The sequence below is a fragment of the Antechinus flavipes genome, chromosome 4, assembly GCF_016432865.1.
Source record: "Antechinus flavipes isolate AdamAnt ecotype Samford, QLD, Australia chromosome 4, AdamAnt_v2, whole genome shotgun sequence".
NCBI classification, from domain to species: domain Eukaryota; kingdom Metazoa; phylum Chordata; class Mammalia; order Dasyuromorphia; family Dasyuridae; genus Antechinus; species Antechinus flavipes.
The window spans coordinates 5,789,494-5,817,048 of record NC_067401.1 but is presented as its reverse complement, the minus strand read 5'-3'; the positions used below and the strand labels follow the sequence as shown (position 1 = coordinate 5,817,048).

General features: G+C 45.4%; 2 protein-coding genes across 9 annotated transcripts in view; one reads left to right on the top strand and one right to left on the bottom strand.

The window, feature by feature from the left end:
• Positions 1-27,555, bottom strand: part of AGAP1 (ArfGAP with GTPase domain, ankyrin repeat and PH domain 1) — a 612,588-nt gene that overhangs the window by 191,533 nt on the left and 393,500 nt on the right. For all 8 annotated transcript variants that reach the window (XM_051999115.1, XM_051999116.1, XM_051999117.1 and 5 more), the window contains one exon: positions 8,768-8,872. In XM_051999115.1, the coding sequence (XP_051855075.1) occupies positions 8,768-8,872 (105 nt within the window). The remainder of the gene's footprint in view (positions 1-8,767; positions 8,873-27,555) is intronic.
• Positions 1-27,555, top strand: part of ASB18 (ankyrin repeat and SOCS box containing 18) — a 413,251-nt gene that overhangs the window by 312,936 nt on the left and 72,760 nt on the right. The window lies entirely within an intron of this gene.

Below are 27,555 nucleotides of genomic sequence, written 5' to 3'. Positions count from 1 at the left end.
TCACTCTATTGAATTAGCCGGTTCTTAAGTTAAATGAGAAATCAGACATCCAACTTTTCCTGACTTTATGCTAGGATTCCCGCTATGACCATTTGCTTATTTCCTATCTGAAGAAAAGGATGCTGGGAGGATTGTTCCCAACCATGTTTCTGGCGCGAGACACCGAATCCAAGGGGCCACCCCCGCCCGGCTAACCCGCAAAGCCATTGTTCAGCACGGAGCCTGATGAAAATTTGGGGGAGGGACAGCGAGCCCCCACCCCACCCGGGCTCCGTGCCTCTGCGGAGGCTGTCGTTGTTACTTTTGTGCATGTCTGTGGCAGTCAGACATTTTTATTGCAAAACGTCGTCTGGAAAAGATGCAAAACAAAATTGCTAAACTGCAGAGAAAAAAAATAAAGGGGGGGGGACAAAAGGCCCCCTTCCCTTTGCTTATTGAGTTCAAAGGCATAACATGTAGCACCCTGCAGCAAATGGGAAGCTACACTAATTTTAAAACCATAAAATGCTATAAAGTACCCTGCGGGGCAGGACTACACTGAGCTAGTTGCGCCGAAATAAGACACGGTTCATTTACTTCGCAGCTTAGCCTAATGTAATCATCAGCGGCTTTCTAGCCTAGAGTTGTCCCAGGCAGAGCCGACACCGAGGAGGCGACACTCCCAGCCATCGAGGGGGCCTTGCGGAGATTGCTGTTGATTACAAGATTTTTCAGTTTTGACAAGCCCTTAATGAACATAAATCGCACCTTGATTGGCTCCCGTTTGGGGCCACGGGCGCACCTGACAATTCCCCTCCCTCCCCGGCTCTGCCGACACCTCCCCTCACACCGAAGGCCTCCTCGGCAAGGAGCCGGCGACCATCACGCTCCGAGCCCGAGAAGAAAATATTTATAAAATACAATCGTGAAGGTCTCCATCGGAGGGAGCGAGCCCTTCCTTCGGAGGCTGGACTCCCTGCCTCCTCCCAAACGGGGTCCTCCCCTCCCACTTGCTGCCTCGGGGACCCCGAAGGCACTCGACCCATAACCACGAGTAGCAGCGTGAGGAAGGGGCGCCCCCAGGGGCCGACCTGCCCGCAATGCCCACAGAGCCCTCCCAACGACAGCAAGGCCCATCCCATCGCCCGGCGGGCCGACGGGGAGTCCAGACCGTAAGCCACCGCAGATTCTGGCCCCGGCATGGGCTGCGCTTGGGCTAAGATGCTAATAAATTTAATGGATGTTAGGAACTGAGGGAAGGGGGAGGAGTTTCTATTTTTCCCCCTGCTCAGAAAAGCAATTCTCGGGCAATTAGACTATTTATTATTTTTGGTGTGCTTCACATTCACACATTTTCAGGGAAAAATTCAGAGATGCCATTTTGTCCCGGTCTCACCCCAGGGAGACTCACTAGGTTTTATAAACATCATGACAGCACGGAAAATGTTGGGTGAGCATTTAGTTCATTTATAAAGTCCAATTTCTGAAAGGCTAAAGGCTGCAGATAATAAACAGGAAATCACTTAAGCATAAATAGGGCTTTGATTTAATAAAAATACTCTTTTGCTCTCCTTTCAAAAACACCTTCTCTCTCTCGCTTTCTGTCTGTCTCTTTCTTTCTCTCTGTTTCTGTCTCTCTTCTCTCTGTTTCTATCTCTCTCTCTGTTTCTGTCTCTCTGTCTCTGTATCTCTCTTTCTCTCTGTTTCTCTCTCTCTCTGTGTCTCTCTCTATTCCTCTCTCTCTCTCTGTCTCTGTCTCTCTCTCTGTCTCTGTCGCTCTCTCTTTCTCTCTCTGTCTCTCTGTTTCTCTCTCTCTCTCTGTCTCTCTGTTTCTCTCTCTCTCTCTCTGTCTCTCTCTATTCCTTTCTCTCTCTGTCTCTGTCTCTCTCTCTCTGTTCTCTCTCTCTCTCTCTGTATGTATGTATATAATGTATATCTCAGTGTCTCTCTCCAAATTGTGGTTCCAGCACGGATTTTCGACAGTCGCTCGCACAAACAGTTGGAGATATTTTTTAAAATACTCATCCATTCGGCCTTCTGACATTTTATGGTTTGTGGCAAGGAAGGGATGCTGGATACATCATTCTTTGTGCTTCCCGAATCAATCCGAGTCCGTGCTAAGTATCTAGGCCAGTAGAACCTCCCCTTCTCCCCCCTTACCCCCCACCTCCACAGCCGAACGTAAGTTACTTGAGAACAAGAACTGCTTCCTCACTTCGTACAGTCACAGACTAAAATCTCTAATCGATGTTGCTTGAAGAAGTGAAGGAACGAATGAGTCTCCCCCCTTGCTTCGGGGACCTTCTGCCCTAGGCCAGTGATCGCCTACTTCCCGTCTCCCAAGCCCGGCTCACGGTGATGCTCCACACGAGCCTCTCCCAATCCTCAGACTCACGAGGGCTTTTTCCATTTGGAAATTAATCTGAACCCCTGGATATAGATGTTGTATTGACTCACTGTGTCCCCTTGGGATTTCCCAGGGTAGAGCGCAGGCTCATGGAGGGCGGAGCCTGTCTGGTTTGTGTCCCAGGACCCACCCTGGAGACCCACCCATTGAAAGTGCTTCATGAATAACGAAATGGAAGGAGAAAACCTTGCACTCATCCCTGCCTTGATATTGGGAATGTTCCGATCACTTTGTTATATATTTAAAAGGAACAGCAAGTTGTACATAACAGATTTGCAGTTTTGTGGACGATCATTCTTTTTTTTCCTATCCTACTTTATTATAGAAATGTTTATTTTTTTATTTCTTCAGTTTAGAATAAAATCAATAATTGTTTTTTAAAAGAAAAAATTAGAAATGTTCAATCACCGGCAATATGGTGATGCCATGGTCAGGCTTGTCCTGGGGCGCCCAGCTCAGGGTACTGCGCTCACTTTTCCGGAAGGCTTCCCCGTACGGGAGCCCTAACACTAAGAATACCCAGGAGTGGGAGGGCACTGCTCCAACCCTTACCTCAAACTGCCCAAAGAGGAATCCCTTGTAAGGCAGCCTGGCCCGCTGGGCCGTCCTCTCTCAGCCTGAGCAAGTTTTTCTTCGTACCCAGGGGCAATCAGCGGCTTTCCCCGGCAGGTCCCCTTGGCTATCACAGGCCTTGTGCCCACTCCGAGTCTTCCCCAAAACCTCCTGGCCCAGGGCCCAGACCACACGGCCACTGCGCTCTGGGCCGGTATCAGCTTGCTGGTAACCCCCAACCCAAGGTTCCCTCCATGACTATCTTCATGTGGGCAGTCCCTCCCCAGACGCAGATCCGGCATCTCTGGAACTGTGGATACTGACACACTCTGATGGAGCTGGAAGGTCTGAATGGCCCTCATGCTCGGGAGCTATTATTCCTCCCATTTTATAGATGAGCAAAAAGAAGCACCCGCAGGCTAGGGAGGGCCTCAGGTCCACCTCTGGAACTTCTGCATTGGAGAATTTGCATTTATGGTTTGTGGCAAGGAAGGGATGCTGGATAAATCATTCTTTGTGCTTCCCGAATCAATCCGAGCCCATGCAACAATAGCATTGGAGCATATAGCAGAACACAACCAAGAACCAAACTCTCTTCTCCAGGGATGAATACTGATCGAGTCAAGCCAAGAATCAATTATTAAGCACCGACTATACCAGGCCCTTTGCTAAGCTCTGGGGATATTCCGAGGGAGGCAAAAGTCAGTCCCTGAGCTCACTGGACTCTTGGTCCATTTGGGAGAGATGGGACGGACTGGGGATATTCCACAGAAGGAAGAAATTAAATCGGGGGGTCAAAGGTGGGCAGATTTTGGCGGGGTCCTGAGCAAAGTCAGAGGAGGAAGAGGAGGACGAGAGTGTCGGGGAATGCCCAGAGTTGGGAAAGTTTGCCAAAAGGTGAATGATTCAAGAAATGCACCTCAAAGCCTATCGGGTTTCACCTTGGACTCAGCCACTTGGCCAAGATGAGCAAAGGTGGGCTGGTCAACGCTGCGGGGTCAGGAACTCTAAGGAAGACAATGCACAGCATGGTGGGAAATGGACTGAGGAACAAACCTGGGTGCAAATCCTGGTTCTCAGGCCCCTGAGAATGTGTTTTAATTCAAAATTGGAGGAAATGCTGAATTTCATTGAGAGACTAATGAAAATTTAAAAAATCCAAGGCCAGAGGTGTTTCTAGAGGGTCATGAAAAGAATCCCAGTTCTGCCTGTTTTATTGACCAGGGAACCATGGCCCAAGGTCACATGTTTGGTTAGGTGGCAGGGCTGAGCTCTGAACACTAGCGTGACCTGGTTTTTCCTCTCAGGCCCCTTCAGTCTGTATGAGTAATCCCAGGAAGAGGGGATTTGACAGATGAGGAAACAGAGGCTGAGATGGGTAAGAGCTAGCAGAGGCTTGGGGCTAAACCCAAATTTCTCACGACTCCCAGTCAAACACCTTATCCATCACCGCACACCGAGCTGCATTCATGATTGCCGAGATGGGGTCTCTTTCCCTGGGTCCCCCTCTCCCTCTGTTTTCAAAGAGCAAGACAAGCTGCTCGGGGCAGTGACCGGGGCCCAGGGCGTTGGGCAGCCGTAAAGCCATGAGGCTCATGGAAGATCTGGAGACCACAGGATAATGGAAGCCCTTTTCCCCAGGGATGAGCAGGGGGAGACTGCAGGAGGAAGGAGCAAAGCAAAGGCTTCCAGCCTCACTTGGAGCTCTCCCTGGTCCTGCATCAGGGAAAGGCAACCTCAGGACAGACAGGGACCAAAGAGGCATGAAGTCATTTTTTGGATGGCTAAGAAAATGAAATTTACTTAAATCCAAGATGACAGGACTGTTCTAAGGAACAGGAGTCTGGCCAAGTGGCGATGAGCTAAGATGACTTAAAAGACTTCTGAATGAGAAACAGCACCTGCGGAGAGCAAGGGGGCTCAGTCTTAGGGAGACCTGGATTCAAAGTCCCATCTCCAAGACACGGGGGCCGAGGGACCTCTCGGCGGGCCAAGGACCGCTCCAAGGATGTAAGCTACGGAACCGCTGCTGATCTACATCAAAGAGTTTCCTTGCCAGGAACATTTGAACTATGAACTCAGAGCGTGGAGCCCAACAAAGCAACATAAAATTGGAAAAGACAAAGAGAACCCCAAATCTGACATTTCAAGAAGCTTCTCTTTAAAATACCAAATAATTCTTCAAGACAAAGAAAACCCCAAATCTGACATTTCAAGAAGCTTCTCTTTAAAATACCCAATAATTCTTCAAGGCTCTAAATACATCTTGAGAGATTTCCAAGACTTTTGTCAGTTTATCAGAGTTAAGAGAGAGAAATTATTCTAAGTTGGTTAGTTCACATCCTAATATTTTTTTAGTTGATTTTACCACTTTTCTTGCCAAACATCTCCCCCCCTCATACCCCTTTTCTCCAGGGAGCCTCAGGAATCCATGTAAACAACCAGCTCAGAATGTACTGAACAGCAGCGCCTGCTCCCCATGATTCTCGCACCCATCACCCCCCACCTGGGTGGTAAAGGAAGGGAGGCAGGTTTCCTCATCTCTTGTGGAGGGGTGGAGTTTGATCACTATTTCTACAGCGTTCAAGATCACTTGATCTTCTTTATTTGGGGATTCTTGGACTTGTAATTATAGATCAGGACTCCTGCATATCTTCATGGAAGCACTAAATGCTGCCCGTGGGGTCCTCCCCCAGAGAAGCTAAGTGCTTAAAGGCATTTTGTCTTTGGCCCCCCAGCCCTGGTGCAATGCCTGCCCCACATCGGGCATTCAGGGCTCACTGGTGAGTGGAACTAAACAGACCGAAGAAATCCTGCACCCCAACTTTCTGCTGAAGGGAATAAAGGTGTCATTTCCTTCTAGGAAAGGCAGAACATGTTAGGTTCTGTGTGACGTTCACCCTTAATAAGCTTCATTCAGTCTATTAATTAGTCTCCTAACAGGTATTGATCAGATACCTACCCTGGGCTAGGGGGCACCCTGCCAAGAGCCAGTGCTATAAAGAAAGACAAAAACTGTCCTTGTCCTTGGGAGCTCCTGCTCTAATGGAGGAGGTGACGTGAGATACCCGGGTACACACAGGGTAGTCATGGATCCCAAAGATCCACGTCTGCCATGGGCTCAGAGCCCATCTGGGCAAATCCTCATGAGTCCCAGAGAAGGGAAGTGCCTCGCCCAAGATCACAGTGGTCGTGTCAAAGGCAGCCTGGGGCTTCCTGCTTTTAGACTAATTCTCTGTATCCTGCAGCGCCATGTTGGTGTGTGTGTGTGTGTGTGTGTGTGTGTGTGTGTGTCTTTCTTGAGGTACCAGAGAGTGTCGGGAAAACCAGACATGATTATGGGTTCCTTCGAGACCTCAGGCCTAGAAGGAGACTTTAGGTCAGAAGAACTGGAAATCTTCCCAATGGTTTTTCCCTCCTGGACCCACCAAAAGGATGCTTCTCAGTCGGAGCCCAGGGCCCCCTGCGAAGGAAGGGGAAGGGGCAGCCACGGCATCAGACAATAGATTCAGTGTCATGAAGTGGAATTTGGATTAGATTTGGGGTCCAGGCCTTGAGAGGCGCGTGGTTCCAGAGCTCGGCTACCACCCTCAATCACCTGCACTGGCTGAAACCCTCCCCTCCCTGACCTCTTGGAACATACAGCAGGAGGCGGCTGCTGTCCACTTGGAGCACAGTCGGACCACAGGGCAGTTGCGGGGTTCACCAGTGCCCCTTTGGAGCCCAGTCAGCTTCTACCCCAGCCACACTCTCGGCGGCGGCTCTCCAGACGGGCAAGATGGATAGGCAGCAACAGTGAACTGTGACGCCCTGAGGTCCGAGGGCTTTCTCATTATCCCCTCCATTTTTCTATCCCAGGGTCCCCAAGGCACGCATTTAAATGGGAGGAAGGGAAAGTGAAATATTCTTAGAATGAGCTGTTATAACTAGGTCCACCTGGGCTGTGACCCCCAAGGGGGACCCTCGCAAAAGAAAGTGGGCAGAAAGAAGTAGGGACAGAGGGATGAAGGGAGAGAGGGATGGATAGATGGAAGGAGAGAGGAATGGATAGATGGATGGATGGAGGGATAGATTAATAGATGGAGGGAGAGAGAGATGGAGAGAGGGAGAGAGAGATGGATGGATGGAGGAGAGAGGGATGGAGGAATGGATGGATGAATGGATGGAGGGATAGAGAGATGGATGGATGGAGGGATAGATGACAGATAAAAGTTCAGAGGAAGCTAAATGATTAGAGAGATAAATGAGAATACAAACTGACCAACCACAAACTGAACATTTAAGTAACAAAAGCAATTCCGCTGTTTTAGTTTAGCCTCTGATCCAAATGGTACAACCCAAGACTGTCTTTTCTTTCGAAACTCAACTGACATTGATTCAAAGATCAAAAACCTTTCCCTGCTCTGAGAGAATCTTGAAATGAGAAAAGTTGATATTTATTTAAATTCATCTTTTTCTTCCATTTTGAAACTGCTATACTTAATGTTTTGGGTTCTATTGTAGAACATATCTTAAAAACTGCCACAATCCCCATAGAGCACCTGTCTACTTAATATAGGAATTGCTTCACAACACTGTGGTTATCTCTAGAAACAGGCAACTCACTACTTTCTAGGAAGTTCCACTGTCAAACAGCTGTTGACTGGGGAGTTCATCATTCTTTTCCATTTAATGTGTCTCCCTAGAACATGCAACCATCGGGTCTAGTTTGCTCTTCAAGGGAATAAAAGCAAGCCTGTCTTCTCTTCCCAGTACTGTTCCAGATCTGTGGTTCAGTTATACTGTTATTAGCAGGAAGATGAAAATCAGGGATCAACTCTAAGCAGAAAGGGGGAGCCTAGGATGTAATTTTGAGAGGGATTGGTGTAGAAGTAATAACCAAAACTTGGGGAGCGGATAAGGCAGAAGAGAAAGCAAGGGCAAAGTTTGGGAGTGCCTATATCAGACACTGGTGAGTGGAAAATTCAAATCCTCCAAAGGATCTGTTCAGTTGGGTGACTCTTTAAAACAGGGGTCCTCAAACTACGGCCCACGGGCCAGATGCGGCAGCTGAGGACGTTTATCCCCCTCGCCCAGGGCTATGAAGTTTCTTTATTTAAAGGGCCACAAAACAAAGTTTTTGTTTTTACTATAGTCTGGCCCTCCAACAGTTTAAGGGACAGTGAACTGGCCCCCTATGTAAAAAGTCTGCTTTAAAACAGAAAGCTAAGCTCTGAGAGAAGGCCCTGGACTTTGGTGAGGAGCTTGTGGCAGTGGAAAGAACAGTTTGAGAAGAGGGTTGGTGTGGATGGAAGCCAGGGGTGACTTGCTATTATGCTTTCCTCCCTCAGTGGCTCCCATTCTTCCTTTTCTTCCTCACTTCTCACTCTATCTTTCACTTCCTTCCTTCCTTCCTCCCTCCCTCCTTACCTCTCTTCTTCCTTCTTTCCTTCCTTCTCCCCTTCTTTCCTTCCTTTCTTCCTTCCTTCCTTCCTTTCCTTTCCTTCCTTCCTTCATTCCTTCCTTCCTTCCCTTCTTCCCTCCTTTCCTCCCTTCCTGCCTGCTTCTTTGTAATAAAGGAGGTTAAAGTTATATAAAAATGGACCAGCAATAGCGATTCCTTTTTTTAAAGTAAAAACTTAAGAAATACAAATCTTCTGAAGTGGGAAGTTTTGTTTTCTACAGATCAGTTACCTCCTAATTATGGAACCGGGAGGAGACATGGCCCCCGGCACCCAGGATGGCATAGTGGCAAGATGGACAGACAGATAGGACTTTTCCTGCTACTGACATCAATGCTCCCAAGGTCTGACACCAGCTAGGCCCTAGAAGCAGGGCTCTGACACTCACGTGTAAACTTGGGTGATAGGTCAGGACACCGTTGTCACACAGGGTGACATATTTCTTCTTCCACTCTTTATTCAACGATTTGCCGCTTCGTTTTAACAGCATGCCCTGAAAGAAAGAAGGAGAATGAAATAGGAGACCTTCCACAGAGAGAAGACTATTGGCTGCATTCAAGTTTTTCAAGGATTTTTGGTCACCTTTCAGCACATTTAAAATCTAGTTAGAATTATGTTTGGAAGCGTGATCTGCTTAGCATCAAGGAAACCCGAGTTTAAATCCAGCCTCAGATATTTGCTGATTGGGAGACACTGGGCAAATCACGCCACCTCCATCTGCCTCAGTTTCCTCATCTGTTAAATGGAGGTAATAATAATAATTTTCCATCGTTCCATCACTGATGTAACGGCCAAATGAAATAACTTTTGTAAAGCAATTTTGCAAACTGTGGGGTGATAGCTACACGCACACAAACACACACACACACACACACACACACACACGTACGTTAGTTGTTATTAATTATCCACTCTCCTTCTACTTGTTAGGGAGTGTTCTTTCCCCTCTCCCCAGCTCAACTTTGTATTTACTTACTCAAATTAAATAATTACAGACAGAAGGCCATCAAAAGACTACGAGTTATTATTATTATTAATACAATGCTATGTATGATATTAACTATATCAGTTAAAACGTATATATGATATTCATGTCACATCACATATTCATGATAAATGATTCAGGCGATTATATGCAAAAGAACAATAATTTGAATATGATCATTAACAATTATCTTTTTCTTTCTTTTTAGGATCTAGGTTTAACTGATGGGTTATCAGCAAAATCATCCTTTTCAAATGTATTCTTCTGTTAAGTTTGCAAATGGCATTTTAAATTCAGGGCACTCTCATTTTATTTTACACTTAGTCCTCTAAAGCATGATGTCAATTTATAAGAGTAGGAATTAAAAAAAAAAATCCAACTAGCCCCAGCGACAAATTTAAGCCTATTCTGAAGCTAAACCACTTTATCATTTCTTGAAATGCATGCAAAATTTGGAGCCAATTATCCTCTATATGTGATGACAGGCTTAATGCAATCATTTAAGTGATTCTGATGAGCATTTATTCTAATATAATCTCTTTCTTATCAAGAAAATGTAAGACATCCATTAATATGGAGAGGTGCACAGTCCACATTCAATCTGCTAGAAATCAGGGCTCAGTTCTCAGAACTTCCCTGTCTGGCTCGAGGCTCTGTCTGTTCTCTGCTCATCTTTAAGAACAACCTGTACCATGCCAACACGGCAGCTCTTGCAAGAGGACAAGAACTCCATGTTACAAATGACCAAAGCGCACAAGTCCAGGCTCACAAATAGCTAATTATGCAATATAGAATTTTTTTGCTTCTTCTGGATAATTAATCACTCAACAAATCAAATGAGACTGCTGTGCCCCCATGTCAGTTACTGTGCGCCCATGTCAGTTACTGTGGGCCCATGTCAGTTACTGTGCGCCCATGTCAGTTACTGTGCGCCCATGTCAGTTACTGTGCGCCCATGTCAGTTACTGTGTGTGTCTATGTAAATTACTATGCACCCATGTCAGTTACTGTGTGTGCCCATGTAAGTTACTGTGCGCCCATGTCAGTTACTGTGCGCCCATGTCAGTTACTGTGCTTAGTACTTGGAATATGAAGACCAAAAAAAAAAAAAAAAAAAAAAAAAAAAAAAAAAAAAAAAAAAATGGGTCCTTCCCTTTGGAAACTGTGGTATATGGGGAAAGGAACAGGTATATAGGAAAGTGAATACAAAATTCACGCCAAGTAAAAATCAGGCCATTTGTGATGGAGAACTAACATTTGGATTTGGGATGACAGAAGGGATCGGGGCAGGGCTCTTGTCAGAAGGAGCCATGGGCTGAGCTTTGAAGAATGCTAAAGATGCTATGAGGTGGATCTCAGAGGGATGGCGTTCCGGTCAAGGAAGATGGTCTTTGCAAAAGGAGATAAAATAATAGATAAGAGAAAATAATCAAGCCTCCCCCACCCCAAGCCCCAAAGCTCCTGAATAAGTGAAGTATGTTCCAAAGATTCTCAGCCTTTGAATCTTTCCTGGTGAAACCTGAAATTTTAGTGGTCCAAAGCACCAGCAGCCAAAAGAACCTAATGATGCAGGCCTATATAATTATAGATGTTATTCAGTTTTACTTAAATTTTTTCCTTGGTTATTTCCTTTAGGTCATTTATTAATAGCATAACAGCATTCTTTTAATTCCCCCCATGTTACATTTTTATGATGTCATGGGGAATATAAATAAGTTGTTAAATGTAAAATATACATATATGTAAATGTATACATAGGGGTACATATAAGTATATATACACACACATATGTCTATATTAGTATAACAAAGATAGAAATTCATGGTTCTATTTATTATCCTCATTATCTGTCCTTTGTCCAGGCAAATTTCAAATCAGTTGATGTCTGTTCAAATTATCATCATCGTCGTCACTATCGTGATCATGATAGAAAATAAATAGACTCCTTTGGGCTAGCCTAGGAATCTGCTCATAAGTGCAAACACTAATTCACAGAGAAATGAAGTCAGAGCCGGAGACATCCAATATACAAATAAACTTTGGGTATACACCCGGTTTGTAAATTGGAGGCTTCCACTATTTGCCACTGGCAGAGAATGTAAATTTCTAATCTGCTATTATGACTGACGAATTGAATGATGCTCTCCCGAATGAGTTATCTCATCATGAATTCAAGAAGACTGCTTGAACGGTAGGCACCCATGGAAGCTGGTTGGGTTACTAGAATAAGGGATAAGCAGTTAAATATCCAAGTCCTTCTGCCCAATCTGACTTGAGAGTTTTCTGAGCTCATACTTAGCAGAATCATCCTCGGAGCAAACGCTAGTCCGGGTTGACATTTTTCCATCCTCCACTTGGGATGGAGTTCCAACAAAAGCCAGGGCCAAGGGTCGATATTGTGCCCCTGACAGATTAGAGCTGCTCCGTCGCTTTCGAAAGCTCCGTCCCTGCCCACCAAAATAAGCCCTAATCCTCAAATCAAACCCCAGGGCCTCGGGCCAGATGGACACTCAAGGCTCCTTTGGTGACCATGCAGTTACATTCACAGACAAATCCCACAGTTATCATTAGCCCTCCTTCAATGGAGATTCTAAAGATGTTCATTTAAATAAATAAAGATGGGGGGTGGGGAAGAATAAAAATATGAAAATTAGGCAAGGATGTGAAACTCTGACACCCATTAGGTCATCTGGGGGATTAAGCTGTTCTGAAGTTGTTACGGCAGACAGAAAAAAATTAATTTATCAAGTGATAAAATGCAAAACTGACCGTCTCATAATAATTACGAATGGCTGATTATTCAAGGCAACCCATGATTACAATGTCCAAATCATGAAGCGCACGCTGACCTGAATTAAGCACCCAGGGCCAAACCCAATTATTATGCCTTCGATCTACTTTATGCTTGTTAACACACGCGCAAGCTGTGTCCCCCATTAAAATGTAAGTTCTGTCAGGATAGGGGGTGTTTTCACCTTCTCTTTATAGGACCAGCCCTTCTCTTGTGCCTGGGACATATTAAATGATTAAGAAATGTTTGCTGATTGATTGAATCAATACTAAAACTATTTACTGAAGGCCTACCATATGTTGCAAGCACCGGGAATATAAAGACAGAAATAAAAACAGGTCTTGGGTTCATTGATTTAATCATTCAAACGATAATCAAAGAGCATTTATTAAGCACCTACTATGTGTCAGTCATCTTGCTAGAATCTGGGGATAATAAGAAAAAAATAGTCAGAGCACATAGGCTCATAAACTTACCCAATTAAATCAAAAAACATTTATTAAGCACATATGTTTGGTGCTGTGAATACAGAGGCACCATTGAGATAGTCTTTGCCCTCAAGGAGCTTACTATATTCTACAAAGCAAATACAAGGTAACTTTGGAAGGGAGACACTAGCTACTGGAAAGAGGGAGGGTGGGAAATCAGGTACCTTAAGATACAGTGACTAGAGCACTGGGCATGGACTTAGGAAGATTAATATTCAGATCTAACCTCAGATATTTTCTAGCTAAAAGTGAGTCACTAGAGCTCTCTGCCTTGAATCTTGACCAGGTCTTTTTTTTTGGGGGGGGGCATCTTCAGAATAAGTGCTGGAATAAATTCTTATTGATGGGCTGCCCTGGATTTAAGCTCCGCCTCTGACACATACAGAATTGGGTGAGTCCGGACAAATCACTGGATCTCTCCCTATCTTAGGAATCTGTGCAAGTCAGCAGAGGAACAACTGGCTTTAACAGAAGGAGTTTCCACACTGGGAATTCCAGACCAGTTTCCCTTCCTCATCCTTTGAAATTTAAATATTATCTACCAAGAGAGGCTCTGCTGATTCTCCCAGAATGAACAATTAATCCAGCAGAGTGCTTATCTCTGAAAAAGGGTAAGATGCTCCATAAATTTCCAGATGGATTCACAGATCCTCAGGTTCAAAGATCCCAGTGAGATGCTCCTGAGGCATCTAGTCTCTACCCCTCGCCTTTTACAGGTGATGGAACCATCTACCCCCAAATAATTTACTATTTGTTTGGTCCTTTCTAATCAGTGTACATGGTGCTTCCCCTCCCGGTGGTCTGTAAGCTCCTTGAGGGTAGCCATTGTCTCCTGTTCAAAAAATGTCTCCATGTCTAGAACACAGCACATGTCAGAAGCTCCATACATTTTCTGAATGTAATGGAAGTGAAATTCCCTGTGCTGATGAAATGAAAGGTCAAGATACAGAACAAAATGAAATCATATTCTCCAACCTGGGGATGCTAATCTAATTACTGACTATCAGCCAGTTAATAATTTAATTGCGGTTTAGGGATGCCAGCGATTTTAATGAGCGGTTACCACTCAAACCCTCAGCCTCTTCCCACGCACATCTTGCTTTTTGTTCCAGGAATTCTTCCTATTGTTCCCCCAAAAGTTGGTGCGTCAGTCAGCGGCGGAGCCTTTATTAGTCATGTGGATTCTGTGTCTAGTCCCAGGAGGTCACAGCAAGCCAAAAGCGATGAGAAGTGTACAAGCTTTAAATAACTTACAAAGTTAATGTAATGAATGTAAGTGATATCTGAAATCCATCACTCAGTGGCTGGCTGTAGCCTCAAGCTGTGATAAAACACCGCTCATAAATTTATATTAAAACTCTGTTCGATAGCAATTATTTACCAACAAAGATTTATTGATTGCATTTGCTGTTCGAGATTGGGGGGCCCTAACTGAGCCAATCAGCTTGCACGGCAGAGTTCTGAGGCACCCCGCGAGGTGGGTGAGGGCCCAGCTCTCAGGCGCAGCATCCAGGTCATTATGATGCCCGTCGGGATGGTTAATGACAAGGCTTCCATGTGGGAGGCCATGGCACATGAAAGGACGGGCTGCTGGTCAAGGGAGTGCTGGGGGTCTGTGTTCTACAGAGCCCATGGGTTCAAAGACCTGGCTTTCAACAATGTGACCGGCAAACAAGCATCAATTCCCATCTGTTCCTGTGACTCCCAAGTGCCACGGGGACAAATGATAGGACGCAGACAGGAACGGAGCTGTGGTTCCGTGGGATTTATTAGGGAGCTGCAATGGATGTGGGGAAGATGGTCCCTTCACTGTCAATCTGAAGGAGAAGACTGCTTCGGGTAGAAACAGAAGTCTGTCTGCGGTAAAGTCCTGCCCTCTCATGGAGGAATCTCACAAGTGTGATGGGAGCTAATGAAGGCTCAGTAAAACAGCACTTCCCTCTGAAAAAGGATAAAATACTCTTATCAAATCCCAGTGGGATTCACACTTTTAGACCCAGGAGAACCTCGTAGGCATCTAATTCAACCCTGTCATCGTATGGATGAGGAAATCTAGACTCTCCCCAAATCACCCAGGGAATAATGAGTGTCCGCTCTCTAAAAGTCTGTCTCTCTGCACCTTATTCCATAAAGAAAACTCACACTGTGAGGATGGGCTAGATAAGTCTGCATCCTATCCATACATCCCTCCTAACCCATGCCAGCTGTAGGTCTTGAGGTTCGAAATCGGGTTTATTATGTCCTGATACAATTTATTCGAGCACCACAGCAGACCCTTCACATATTGCCACGTTGCCCATGTGAAATCCCTTTCAGTGTCCGGAGTCCAGAGTACTTTCCATAAATCCCAACATCTAACCAATTATGTTTGAAATTTAGCATAAGGGTGCGTCACAGAGAAATGGTGAATATAACGAGGCCAGAGAAGCCTGGGTGATTTACACAAACAGATGAAAGAAAAGGAAACCAGAACCAGCAACATGAGGAACAGCAAGTTTGACAATAAATGAGAAAATAAATGAAGCCCTCTTTGCAGACTCACAGCACAAAGTAAATGCTAGCTACCATTACAATGCAAATGGGAAGAAACATAATGGATTCCTGGGCAATTAAAATGATCAAAGGTTAAAAAAAAAAAAAAAAGTGAATGAGCTGAGACCTAGCTCTGGAGTTATTGTCTCCATGAGGCTTACCTGGATTACCACTCCCCCCGGCCCCTTTAGGTTTGTCTTGTGTGTACCTTCTACTTTATATATGACTATTGGTGAGTTCCAGTAGAATGGAAACTCCTTGAATATAGGGAATATTTTTATTTTTGTCTTTTTTTTTTTTGCTTTATTAATATGGTCTTAAAACAAACTAGAGATTAAAGAAATCTATATATATGCATACACACACATATAAATAAAGGTAGATATACATATATTATAGACTAAAGAAATCCCATTGATGTATATATACATACATATACATGTGTATATAACATATGTATATGTAACATATACATATATATAACAAAGTAGAGACTAAAGAAATCCTTTATATATATATATATACATACATATATTACAAAGTAGACTAAAAAATCCTTGTATATATGTATATATATATATATGTATTACAAAGTAGACTAAAGAAATCCTTGTTGAGATAATCTACTTATTTTGTAATATTCATATGTATTATATACACACACATATAATTACATGTTAACATGTGCAGACATAGAAACACATTCATATGATGCAAACACATAAGTTTCCATTTCTTTAAGAGCCATCATCTGTATCAAAGTTCCCTTTGTGTCTTTGGCTCAAACATCTTCCCAACAATCTCCGTGTTGAACAACATGTTGTTTCCTATTTAAAGCTATGAGTTCCTTGTGGCGTGTTAGTAAAACATGTATTAATGTATGCATCAATTATATTTTAATATATGTATAATTAATACACAATCCGACTCACACATGATAAATATTTGAATGTAATTTGTGGTTATACCTAATCATATATTTACATGTTTTCTATACACACAAATACGTGTTGCATGCATATTTATGTACTTTAGGAGCCATCACCCATGACAAAGTGCTCTCAGCATTTCTGATCCAACGATCACATCACAACATTCATTAGGGGAGCGCTGCCCTGTTGTACAGAACTCCGGTGTCTGGGGGTCTCTCTCAGACAAAGATCCCCTATGCTTCATAGATCGTGGGATGTGCCGGGAGCTGGGTTCAGCTCTTAGCTCTCTCTCTTCTATCTCCTCATGCAAGTCCCTTGCCTCAGTTTCCTTATCTGTAAAATGAGGAAAGAGGGTTGGGATGTTCATCCCAGCACGCCACCTGTGATCTCACATGACTCTACACTCCATGTGTTGCTTCTAATTCAGAAGACAGATGTCAATGCAAAATATATGGGAGAAGGAATCAGTGGATAAATGTATAAAAGAGATGTTAAGCACTCACCAAGTCCAAAGCACCGGGCTAAGGCGAGGTGGACAGAGAGAAGCCAGAGTCCCTACCTCAAGCAGCTTACACCCTGGCATTGGCTACAAGTCAGAAGAACAAGTGCTGCGATCCTGAGGGGACAGTGGACACTGACACCTCCTCCTTAATGTCACTGGTTCTGGGGCTGTCCTGGGCTGTCCACATTGGGGTCTCAGGGGGGCGGGTCTCGCTTGTCTGGCAGGTGCTGCCTTCTCCTCCCCTCTCTGGGGGCCTGGGGGGTGCCTTCTGCTCAGCTAAGCTGCCCGCCCCCACACGGGGGGCAGCGGAGTCCTGGCACTAGTAAGAGCTCCTTAAATGTTAACTGACTGATTGTTAGTGAGGGTGCTTGGCTCATTCTCCCCAGGACTTCCTATCCCAGATGATGACAATGAAGGCCGGGCCGGTGACCTGGGAGGTGTTTCACACCAGGGGCTCCTATGCTGCCCATTTTTAGGGGCTGGTCACTAGCTGCTGGTGCTGGTACCTCCCCCCACCCCAAACCCGACAATGATGTCTCCCTTCGGATGGAAGGCTGAGGAGGCCAGAAGCAGCGCTGGGGATTTTTTTTTTGGGGGGGGGGCAATGCTCTTTCCAAGCACTGGGAGACTGCTCAGCACTTTACAGGTATAAGAGTCTTGCACCTTGGGGGAAGGGGCCAGATCCACCATTTCCTCAGGGTGGAGAACTCATGACATGAACATTCTGGCCTGATGTTGACTGGCCATTGACTTGTGGTAAGGTAACATCTTGTCCTGGTCCCTTGACCTCCTGTCTACAAAGTTCAGTTAGGGGTTCAAGGTGGGCTCCTTCCAAAGAGACAAGGCAAAATATATGGAAGACAATAATCACCTCCGCCCTGGGAAGATTGGCAGACTAGTTTTAGCAAATATGAGTTTGATGAATTTATTTCATAACCATTTAGGTAAAAGGCTGGAGGTGGGTGATGGGGTGGTCCTGCCCCCAATAGGTCATGTTCTCCACAATTATCCAAGCTCTGCCGACTATAATTGTTAATGTGGGGCTAGCTGGGCTGGAAGGGGCAGGTCAGCACCTGGGGAGGAAACTCTCTCCTTCCACTTGTGCATATGGCCAAGTTCTTCAGTAAATGACAGACTCCTACAGTTGCCTTGGCTCAAGAGTGATCTGCTCAGGATCACACAGCGGATGGTCCAGCTCCAGGATTAACCCTCCCCTACAGCACCATGGATCACAAGTTAGTGACCTTGTCTCCAAGGCTGGTTCTCCACTACAATACGGGCTTGTCTCCAATACCAGGGATCCCACAGCTGATGGCCCTGTCTCCAAGGCTAGCCCTATATTACAATGCTAGGGATCCCACAGCTGATGGTCCTGTCTCCAAGGCTAGCCCTCTACTACAATACTAGGGATCCCACAGCTGATGGTCCTGTCTCCAAGGCTAGCCCTCTACTATAATACTAGAGATCCCACAGCTGATGGTCCTGTCTCCAAGACTGCCCCTCTGCCTCAAGAATGAGGATGACACAGCTGGTAGGTCTGTCCCCAAGGTTAGCCCCCTACTAAACTATCACAATCTATCTACCAGTGTTCCTGCAATGTCCCATCTCTCTCTGACATGTTTATTTTTTTTCCTCCCAGAGTCATCACCCTGGTGATCTGGGGAGTTCCCAATATAGCAGTACAGATGGGCACCTGCTCCATCCCTGGAGCACTCTGGGCCGAGGGCCTTCTGATCCTACGTCACCCCGACTCGCTTGGGTTTGGCCATCAGATTCAGGGGAATTAGGGCCAACAGGCTCCAGCACCACGAGCTCTGGGATGCGGGGCTCGGTGCGAGATGTCTCCGAGGCTATTACAGACATCATTGGACCGGATGTGCCGCAGTCAAAACAGGCAATTAAAAAATGACGACTGTTTGCTGTTTCAAGAGAAATGCAGTCCGTGAGATAAATATTATTAATTACCATGAATCGAACCTGCTCTTCTTGTCTTTCCCTTTTCTTCCATCTAAAATAACTCAGATAAAATCATTCCCACTGGGGCCCGAGACTTTTTTCTTTCTTTCTTCCTTTCTGGTAGAAGGGAGTAAGGATATTTGGCAGAAACAGGGGACAGAGTGCCCTATTATCTCTCAAACAGATTTTAACTTTCTCTGCAGTTTGAAGTGTTTCCATAGAAACACCAGTAAGACAACTTAACAGAGATTTCTTTTAAACAGAGATATTTGCCATAGCTTTGGACAAGCTATTATTTCACAAATAGTATTTTTTTGCGGGTGGGGGGAGCTTGTTTTGTACAGGAGGAGGAGGGCTCGGGGGGGCAGGGTAGGGTTGGGGGGCAGGGATGAGGCTCGCGGCCCTGGATCTTTAACCAGTTCCCCTGTGGCCCCCTCCCTTTTCTGTTGGTAATATTTCTGTCATTCTGCCTGAGCTCCCGGTACAAAGGGTGAGACTCTAATTGAGCTGTCAGCGTCTCCCACAATCCCATAAAGCGTGATTATGCACGGTGGGGTGAGTGACACACTTGTTATTGTGGCTCCCCTATTTGCTAAACCCGCCGCCCCCCCCACGGGTCACCTCACCCACGCGACCTTCCTGTCATTAGTCCCGTCTATTCCTACCTCACCGCTGTGAAAATCACACAGGCCCCAGCTTCAAAGCCCCTCGCCAGGCCTGGCTTCGACCAGGAGCTAATCACCCGCAAATCCGGCTCAAATGCCAATAATTGGCTAAACTGCTCACCTCTCCAGAGCCCAGCAGTAATTTGGGATAATAAAGAGCAGAATTATTCAGCTAACTGCCCTGAAATGTATCCTTTGTGCTCGACACACTTCACATTTTAATAATGACGGACGCAGAATCGAATTTAACACGGCGAAGACCGGATCGGGACGCGTCGGGACGGGGGCGAGGCGAGTTTGGGGCGCGCCGGGCGGCCGGCGACCCGTCGGGTCGGAAGGTCCGACCCTCGGGGCTGCGAGGAGTCGGCTCGGCCGGCGCGGAACTCAGTTCGCTCTCCATCAAAGAGCTTAAATATCGAATAAGCAACGGCCAGCACCCCAGCACCCCCCCCAAAACTCCCCACGGAGCAGATCTGCCATGGAAACCAACAAAATGGGGGTGGGACAGGGGTGGGGGGAGGAGGAAGAATGATTATTTTTCTGCCAGGGCTGACAGAACTCTTCTTGATTTTTCTAGTTAATATTATCTCTTGATCGCCTCGTTTTTCTTTCCTGTGCCCCTGTCCCCTCCTGTCACGAGCTGCTCAGCACCGGAGATGACAATATCTACACTTAATGGCCGGACAGTGACACCGGGGCTGGATGCTCCCTGGTATTGACCGTCACCCGGGGACTTCCAGAGGCGGCTCAGCCGTGCAAAGACGCTCCATCACTCTCTCCGCCGCTGCCCGCACTCTGGGCCTTTCCAAACCTTCCCTACGGCCAGCAATTAAAAACAAGACCAAGAGAAACTTCACGGTGCCGGAAATGGGCTCTGCTCACAGGCTTCGTGACAGCTCCAGGGCAGGGGAAGGCCCATGGATCGGAGCGGGTGCTGGCACTGGGCAGCCAGTGGGGCATCAGGACAGAGCGGTCTTGGACATGGGGGGGGGGGGGGGCATCCTGAAGAGAATACTCTGAGCCGTTCGGCACTCACGGATAGAAGCGCATGGTCAGGGGGCGCAAGGCTTTTAGTCTGAAAATCCGGCCCTAAAATAGCTGAGTGCCGTGGAGGCTGCTTGTGCCATCCTATATTCAACCGGTCAGCTTGGATTTCCTAAAAACCAGACAATCTGAGTTGAAGGACTAAAGGGACCTCAACCCTACACTCAAACCCACAGGGATGGCACCAATGGCAAAGCCCACAATTCACGGCTAAAAAAGTCTGTAATTATGAGGAAGAAAACAAAGTAAATAATTTTGGCAAAATTACACCCTCAAAATAAAAATATCAGAATAGTTCACTAAGCATTTCTTTTAATACATGTTTTATCTTTAGTTTCAGTTTCACTGGAAGTCACCGAAGGTAAGCAAGCACCCTCTAGCTTCCAGGTTCTTGATCTGGGGTCCATAACCCTTCTTTTTTCTATTAATATTTTGATAATTGTCAATGGAACGGATTTCCTGCATAATTCCCTTTTAGTGTACACAAGATTTTGAGGTCTTTAGACTTTAGCAGGCTGTCTGCCAGATGGATCCGGGCACACACAGTGATCCGAACCCCCAATCTCACTCTTCTAAGCCCCCAAGAGTCGTGACTGCCATGTCCTGTCATCTATGGGACCAGCACCCGGCAGAATGCCCACATATAACAGCCACTTAATGGATGCTTATGGATATCAAATGCTCAGTGATGTCAAAGGTCACCTGTCATTCGCCAAAGAGATGAAGGGACAGACCTGGGTTTGGTGACAGGAAGCAGAGGAGGCCGGGTGAGCCCCAGTTTGGGACTCTGAGCTCCGCACTCTTTCCTCCTCCCCCACAGCATTTATAATGAAGGGACGTGTGGTGTCCTCCCAGCCATGCAGAAGCTCCTTGAGGTCCAGAACTGCTCTTAACAGAACCTTGGTGATCCCTGCTTGGAGCCCGCCCACTGCCCGCCAACCAGACGCTGTAACGAGGGGGATGCGGAATACCAAGTGTGCAGAAAGGTGTTTGTTTATGCTGGGCTCTGTGAGAGTGTGTGTGTGTGTTTGTGTGTGTGTGTATGTGTGTGTGTGTGTGTGTGTGTGTGTGAGAGAGAGAGAGAGAGAGAGAGAGGGAGAGGGAGAGAGACAGAGACAGATAGAGATAAAGAGAGAGAAAGATGGAGAGAGACAGAGAGACAGAGGAGGGAGGAAGGGAGAGAAGAGAGAGAAGGAGAAAGGGAGACAGAGAGACAGACAGATAGAGAAATGAGAGAAAGAGACAGAGAAAGATGGAGAGAGACAGAGAGACAGAGGGAGGAAGGAAGGGAGAGAAGACAGAAAGACAGAGAGACAGAGATAGAGAGACAGAGACAGAAAGAGGAGAGAAAAAGAGAGCAGAGAAAGAGAGAGAGCAAGAGCACATGCATCAGTTAATTAAATAAGTGAGCTCATCTCAAGAAGAAATAACATCAAATACTAAAAGAGGGCTTTTGCGTGTAAAAATGTCACAAGCATTTCACCCACAGATGACCCCTTGTTGCTCACCAACATGAGGTAGCCGGGGTTCTTGGTGCGAGGGAGCGTGAGCCGGGCCCTGGGAAGTGAGCAGAAGCCCAAGGCCAGCTAGAATCACTTCCAACTGGGCAGAGGCACGCAAGGGGGAGAGCCCCCAGAGTAACGACTGGGTCCGGAGGGAGCTGGCTACTTCCAAGCAGAGGCGAGTAATGAGCACGACGGTATTGATGGCTCAGAACGGGGGCTTCTCTGATTGCTTCCCTCATATGGGAAAGGAAAAAAAGAGAAAGCCTGCTGCTTTTTGATCATTAAGTTCAGGATTTTGAATTAATGAATGATCTGATAGGAAATCTTCACATAGATGGGGTTCAAGTCAAATATAAGTTAAAAAAGGAAAAAATACTCATTAAAATATCACTAATCTATTTCAATTTAAAAGACAACTGTTTTCAACTCACTCTCTACTTACGTTACACACTTACACAGTTATATACACACACACTCACCTGCACATTAACACACACTTCACACACTTAACTCTCATACACCCACAGCCCTAAAAATAAAGTTTTACAGTCCTCCTGGCTACCTTAAGAGAATCGTGATCAATGCACTTAAAAGTCTATCAAAGTCAAAGTATCTTTCTCCAAGCAATCATCTCATTGGCCACAGGTAGGAGCAAGCTCGGCGATGATCAAGCCTCAGCCCTCCGTAAGCCACAGATATGGAAAGAGAGGATGCAAAGGTTAGTCCCTCAACTCATAAGCAGCAGCAACAACATTTGAATCTAGAACCAGGACTTCAAATCCAGTCCACTTTCCCCAATTGGGTGTGTGTGTGATGTGGTACAGATAGAATGCTGGGCTTAGAATCACGAAAACCCAAGTTCAAATCTAGCCTCAGCCACGGACCAGTTCTGGGACAGTGGACAAGTCACTTAACTGTTTGCTTTAGTTTCCTCTCTGTTTCCCTCATGCATAAAATGAGCTGCAGAAGGAAATGGGAAACCAGTATCTTTGACGAGAAAACCCCCAATGGGGTCATGGAGAATCCGATGCAACTCACTTTCCATTATGCCATAAGAAATGTCTACGTTCTGGTTGAACCTTCTTGGTTTTGTCATCATAGCCCTCTATCTGCTCACAGCAAGTGCTTAATAAATGCTGACTGACTGATTGCTGGGAATCATGACTCTAGGAGTCATTGGCAAATTCCACGTCACAGAGTTGGAAGTCTCGGGTCACTCAAGCCTGGCTGTTTGGAGGGCATTTCCTCCACAAAATGTCTCAGTCTGATCATTAATAGTCTTCTATCTATAGGCTCCTTCCACGAGGCTTATAAAAATGCTAAAGTCGTCCTCATCCCAAAACAAAGCAAACGAGGAAACAAAGGCTCACTAGATCTGCCAGCTCCCATCCTACACTTCTCCCCTTCTTCACTAAGTTCCTTAAGAAAGCGGGCTAGACTCGGGGTGTCCAGTTCCCCTTTCACTCATTCCTGAAGCCTTGGCAAGCTGCATGTCTCGTGTCATCATTAAACTGAAACTGCTCGCTCCCAAATCACCGGCATCTCCAGAGCCAAACAGGGCGCCCTCTCCTCAGTCCTCACTCGCCTCCATCTTTCTTCTGCCTGCGACAGTCAATTACTGTCAATTCTTGGATACTCTCTCTCCTCTGCAGGACGCTGCTCCGTTCTGATACTGCTCCCATCGGCTGCTCTTTGCTTCGTCAGAGCACGTTCAAGAAGCACAGACATCTCTGAATGCTCTGTCCTGGGCCCTTCTCTCTTCTTCCTCTAATAATCTTGCTTGGAGATTTCATTAACTCCTAGGTTTCTAACTCTTTTAGTTTCCCTACAAGACTCAGTTCAAATCTCAGAAGACCTTTCCATGTTTCCTCACCCCAATCCTGCCCACTGTTTTTGGGATTATCTGCCAACATTCATCCTCTCCCTCTCTCTCTCTCTTTCTCTCTCTCTCTCCCCTTCTCTCTCTTCTCTCTCTCATCTCTCCTTTCTCTCTCTCTCCTCTCTCTCTCCTTCTCTCTCTTTCATCTTTCCTTTCTCTCTCTCTCTCTCCTCTCTCTCTCTCTCTCTTCTCTCTCTCTCTTCTCTCTCTCCCTCTCTCTCTGTCTCTCTCCCTCTCTCCTTTCTCTCTCTCTCTCCCCCCTTCCTTCTCTCTCTCTCCCTCTCTCTCTCTCTCCTTTTCTCTCTCTCTGTCCCTGTGTCTTTCTCTCTCGACACATACACACACACACCCCAATGTGTTGTATGGTGTATGCATGTGTGTGTGTAACAGCTAAGTCAGCAAACATTTCTTGATCACCCAATATCTGGCAGGTTGTTTGGACACCATCTCTATGATTAATATGTAATCTCCTTGAGAACAGGGCCAGTGTTTTTGCCCTTCTTTAGAGCTCCACTGCCTGGCACTGAGCTGTACAATTCTTCTTGATGTGGCAACTGTAAGTCGTGCTATTATAATTGTATGAAAACTGAATGAGTGGCTCTAGATAATTTTAAAAATCAGAAAAGACAATGGCAAAATGGCATCCTACAGAGAACCAACCTCCAATGTAGGAAGACTGAATAACGCCACCAAACTCCTACGTGGCTGCATCCATATTATCGGTGATTATAGCTCAAAATACTTCGAGCTGCCACAATTTAAAAAAACAAAAACCAAAAGTCCTACCGGGGGAAGGCGAGCCAAGCCGATGGCTAATCAGGGCAATTTAACGAAGGGACACGGCAAATATTGTGTCAGCACGTTAAAAATGGTTCTGTTGTTTCAATAGAAGAATCACTTAAGTCTACACTCGGTACAAAGCATTGTATTTCATGCCCCATTTCCTGTAACATATTAGAGGCTTCAGTCATCAAGGAACAACCATCTCTGGGTTGGGCTCAAATAGGGGGTGAGATAACGGAGCTCGCTGGTGGAGAGGGGCCTCTGTTTTTATTATTGTGGGTTTACAATCTTGCCAATGGACATTAAGTCATTTCAGCTACATTTGAACAAACCTTGATACTTATGGAAAAAAAATCTAAATACAGCCACAAACAGCACTCTCATTTCAGAGGTTGTGATTTGTCTTTATTTGAATTCAATAGAGAAGATGGCTTTTGACAAGGAAAGGAAACAAACATTTCCTGTATTTCACTTTGTCAAACTACTTATTTTTAATTTTCAGCACTATTTTCCAGTGATGCCGGTTTCAATTTAAAAAATGTAACCTTAAACTATTAGAAACAAATCTATCACCAGAAACCGGACCTACGTTAATTTTAATGGATTGTTTTAGTCCCCAAGACCACACGGCAGCCTCACAGACCAGACTTGGAGCCAGAAAAGACCTAAGAGACCATCTCTACCATCCAGATGAGGAAAATGAGGTTCAGAGAGACCGTGAGTCACTTAGACCACACAGCCAGTAAGTGCCAGAGGAGGAATTCGAAGCCAGGATTTCTCGACTTTCACTGAGATTCTCTGCTCTATTAAGCCATGCATGTCAGACTTTGCTCCTATTTCTGCATATCCCTTCTTTCAAAGGTGAGGAGCTATGGAATATTAGGCTTGGGGTATTAAATATACTATTAGCTCCAGTAGGATCACAGAGTTTAATCTGGAAAAAGCCTTACAACCCAACTCATTTTCCAGTTTACTTCAATGTCTGGTGCTGGAACTATCCAACAAAGGATGAATCACTGGCCACGGCAGAGAGACTGGAGAACACATGGTGTTAAGAAAGTAACGTGCAAGGATAAGCAACAAATACAATCAGCAGGGTTAGAATCACACTTGTAAGTCATAAAGACATAAATTGATAAAATAGCAGCTTTTCAAGGAATGTACTTTGTATTTATCTTCCTCTGGATGCTTGTTGGGATGTGTACGTTGGGTCAAAATGTGGTAATTCATTATTTTTAAAAGAATAAATTAGTCAAATTTGAAAATATAAATACCGCAATGATGAGGGGTATGAAATCTCAAGTGGTCCTTAGAAACTAACAGAAATTAGAAATAAGAAGTGGGAAAGGTAGAATGTTTTCAGGTTTCAAAATTAAGAAGGAAAGTACCATCATTATAACTACAGTGTTATCACACTAGGTCACTCCTTTAAGTGGGAGTATCTCCCTTCCCATTTAAAAAAGAATTCAATCATATCCCCTAATGTCCTCATCAATGAGATTTTACTCATTCAAAAATCATTTATTAGTAAAGGGAGACAGAAAAAAATCATGAGGGTTATCAATAGCCATAGAATATACAGAAATAGACCTCAAAACAGCTCTGATTGTTCTTTCACAATAAAACATGAGTATTTTGTAATCAAAGGCCATGATAATGACAAGAAACTCAGCATATATGTACTACCCAAGGTGGAGTAAGCTCAAGGGTGGGGAATCCTGCGAATAGAATCATACAGCCCGAAGCAAAAATAAAATAAAATAAAATTTAAAAAACTAGGTCATATGGGACCTTGAAGGTCAACTTCTCCAACCCGTCATAAATGAATGAGTAACTTCAAGTCTGGTTATTATTCAAGAGACATCTATATTCCAAGACATTGCTCCATTTATCAAACAGAGGTGAAAAGACACCGAACTTTTCTTCTCAAAGGTCCACTCGAAGGCCGGGGTGTTTAGTGGGGCCGTGACAAAAGCAGACCCGGCGTCACCTCCCCATCCTACCCCGAATGACAGCATTTTTCAGCAAAAGTCCGGAACTCGTCCACCAAAAATATTTTTAAACAACTTTACATTTGTCCAAGAGGGGAAAAAAAAATCCATTTGGGGAAAACTGTCACGACCCTTGGGAAAACAGCAAATCCTGCCAAGTTTCTTGTCACCACCGTGCCAAGTCACATTGACCAGAAAACAGGGTGAGAAATGGCTGCTCTGCGGTCCCTTCCAGCTCAAGATCTAGGAGCCTCTGACCATCATCAATCTTTTTTTCTAAGAGCTGGAGAATAAAAGCACAAAAGTACAATATAATAAAGTTAATTCATTATTCTCTTCCAAAAGGCAGCGGAGCTCAAAAGACCCCTGATTCCTCCCCCCACTCGGTTAAGCTGTTTTCCTCTTTGGAAAGGGGTGGGAGCCCAGAGACCGAGATATCTGGGGTTTATGGCAACGGCATGCACTGAGGAGGGGGAGCGGAGCTCGGGACCTGGGCTCTGGGACAGAGAAGAGACTTACCCCTCTCCACTGCTTCTAAAACTTGGTGGGGATGAAGTGTTAATTTTATAGAACACACATGTGTGCGCACACACACACAGACTCACACACACTCACAAAAGCAAGGTGCTCAGAGTACAGCTAATGGGATTTGATGCTGGCTTTAATTTTAATGAAGAAAGTTGCCAGTAGCAACAGAGCTGTCAGCGGCGGCCAAGCGCCATTAATAAAGACCGAGACAACATTAGTGGCACGGCAACAGTACAAAAGGTCCCCCCCCGCTTCCCGCTGCGCCAAATTGCCTGCCCAATTTTTCTTAAGTGTCCATACTATTTAGAAGACAATTTATTAATTTTTGCCATTCATTGTCAGTTGACAGGCCATCATTTCGCATCCTGAATTTGAGCTGGAAACTAATTGAAAAGCCTGGCAGTATTGATGAGGGGTATTATTTGTCAATTACAGAGGATCCTGGGTCCCTCCGACTCGGATGATCCCCGTTCTCTGGCGTGTCGGGATTCTTTACTTGGGCATTTTACAAAAGTCATCCTTTCTCCTCGTCCTCACGGACAACTTACACGGGGAGACGGCGGCCATCTCCCACATGGCCCCTTTCTAAGGGAAT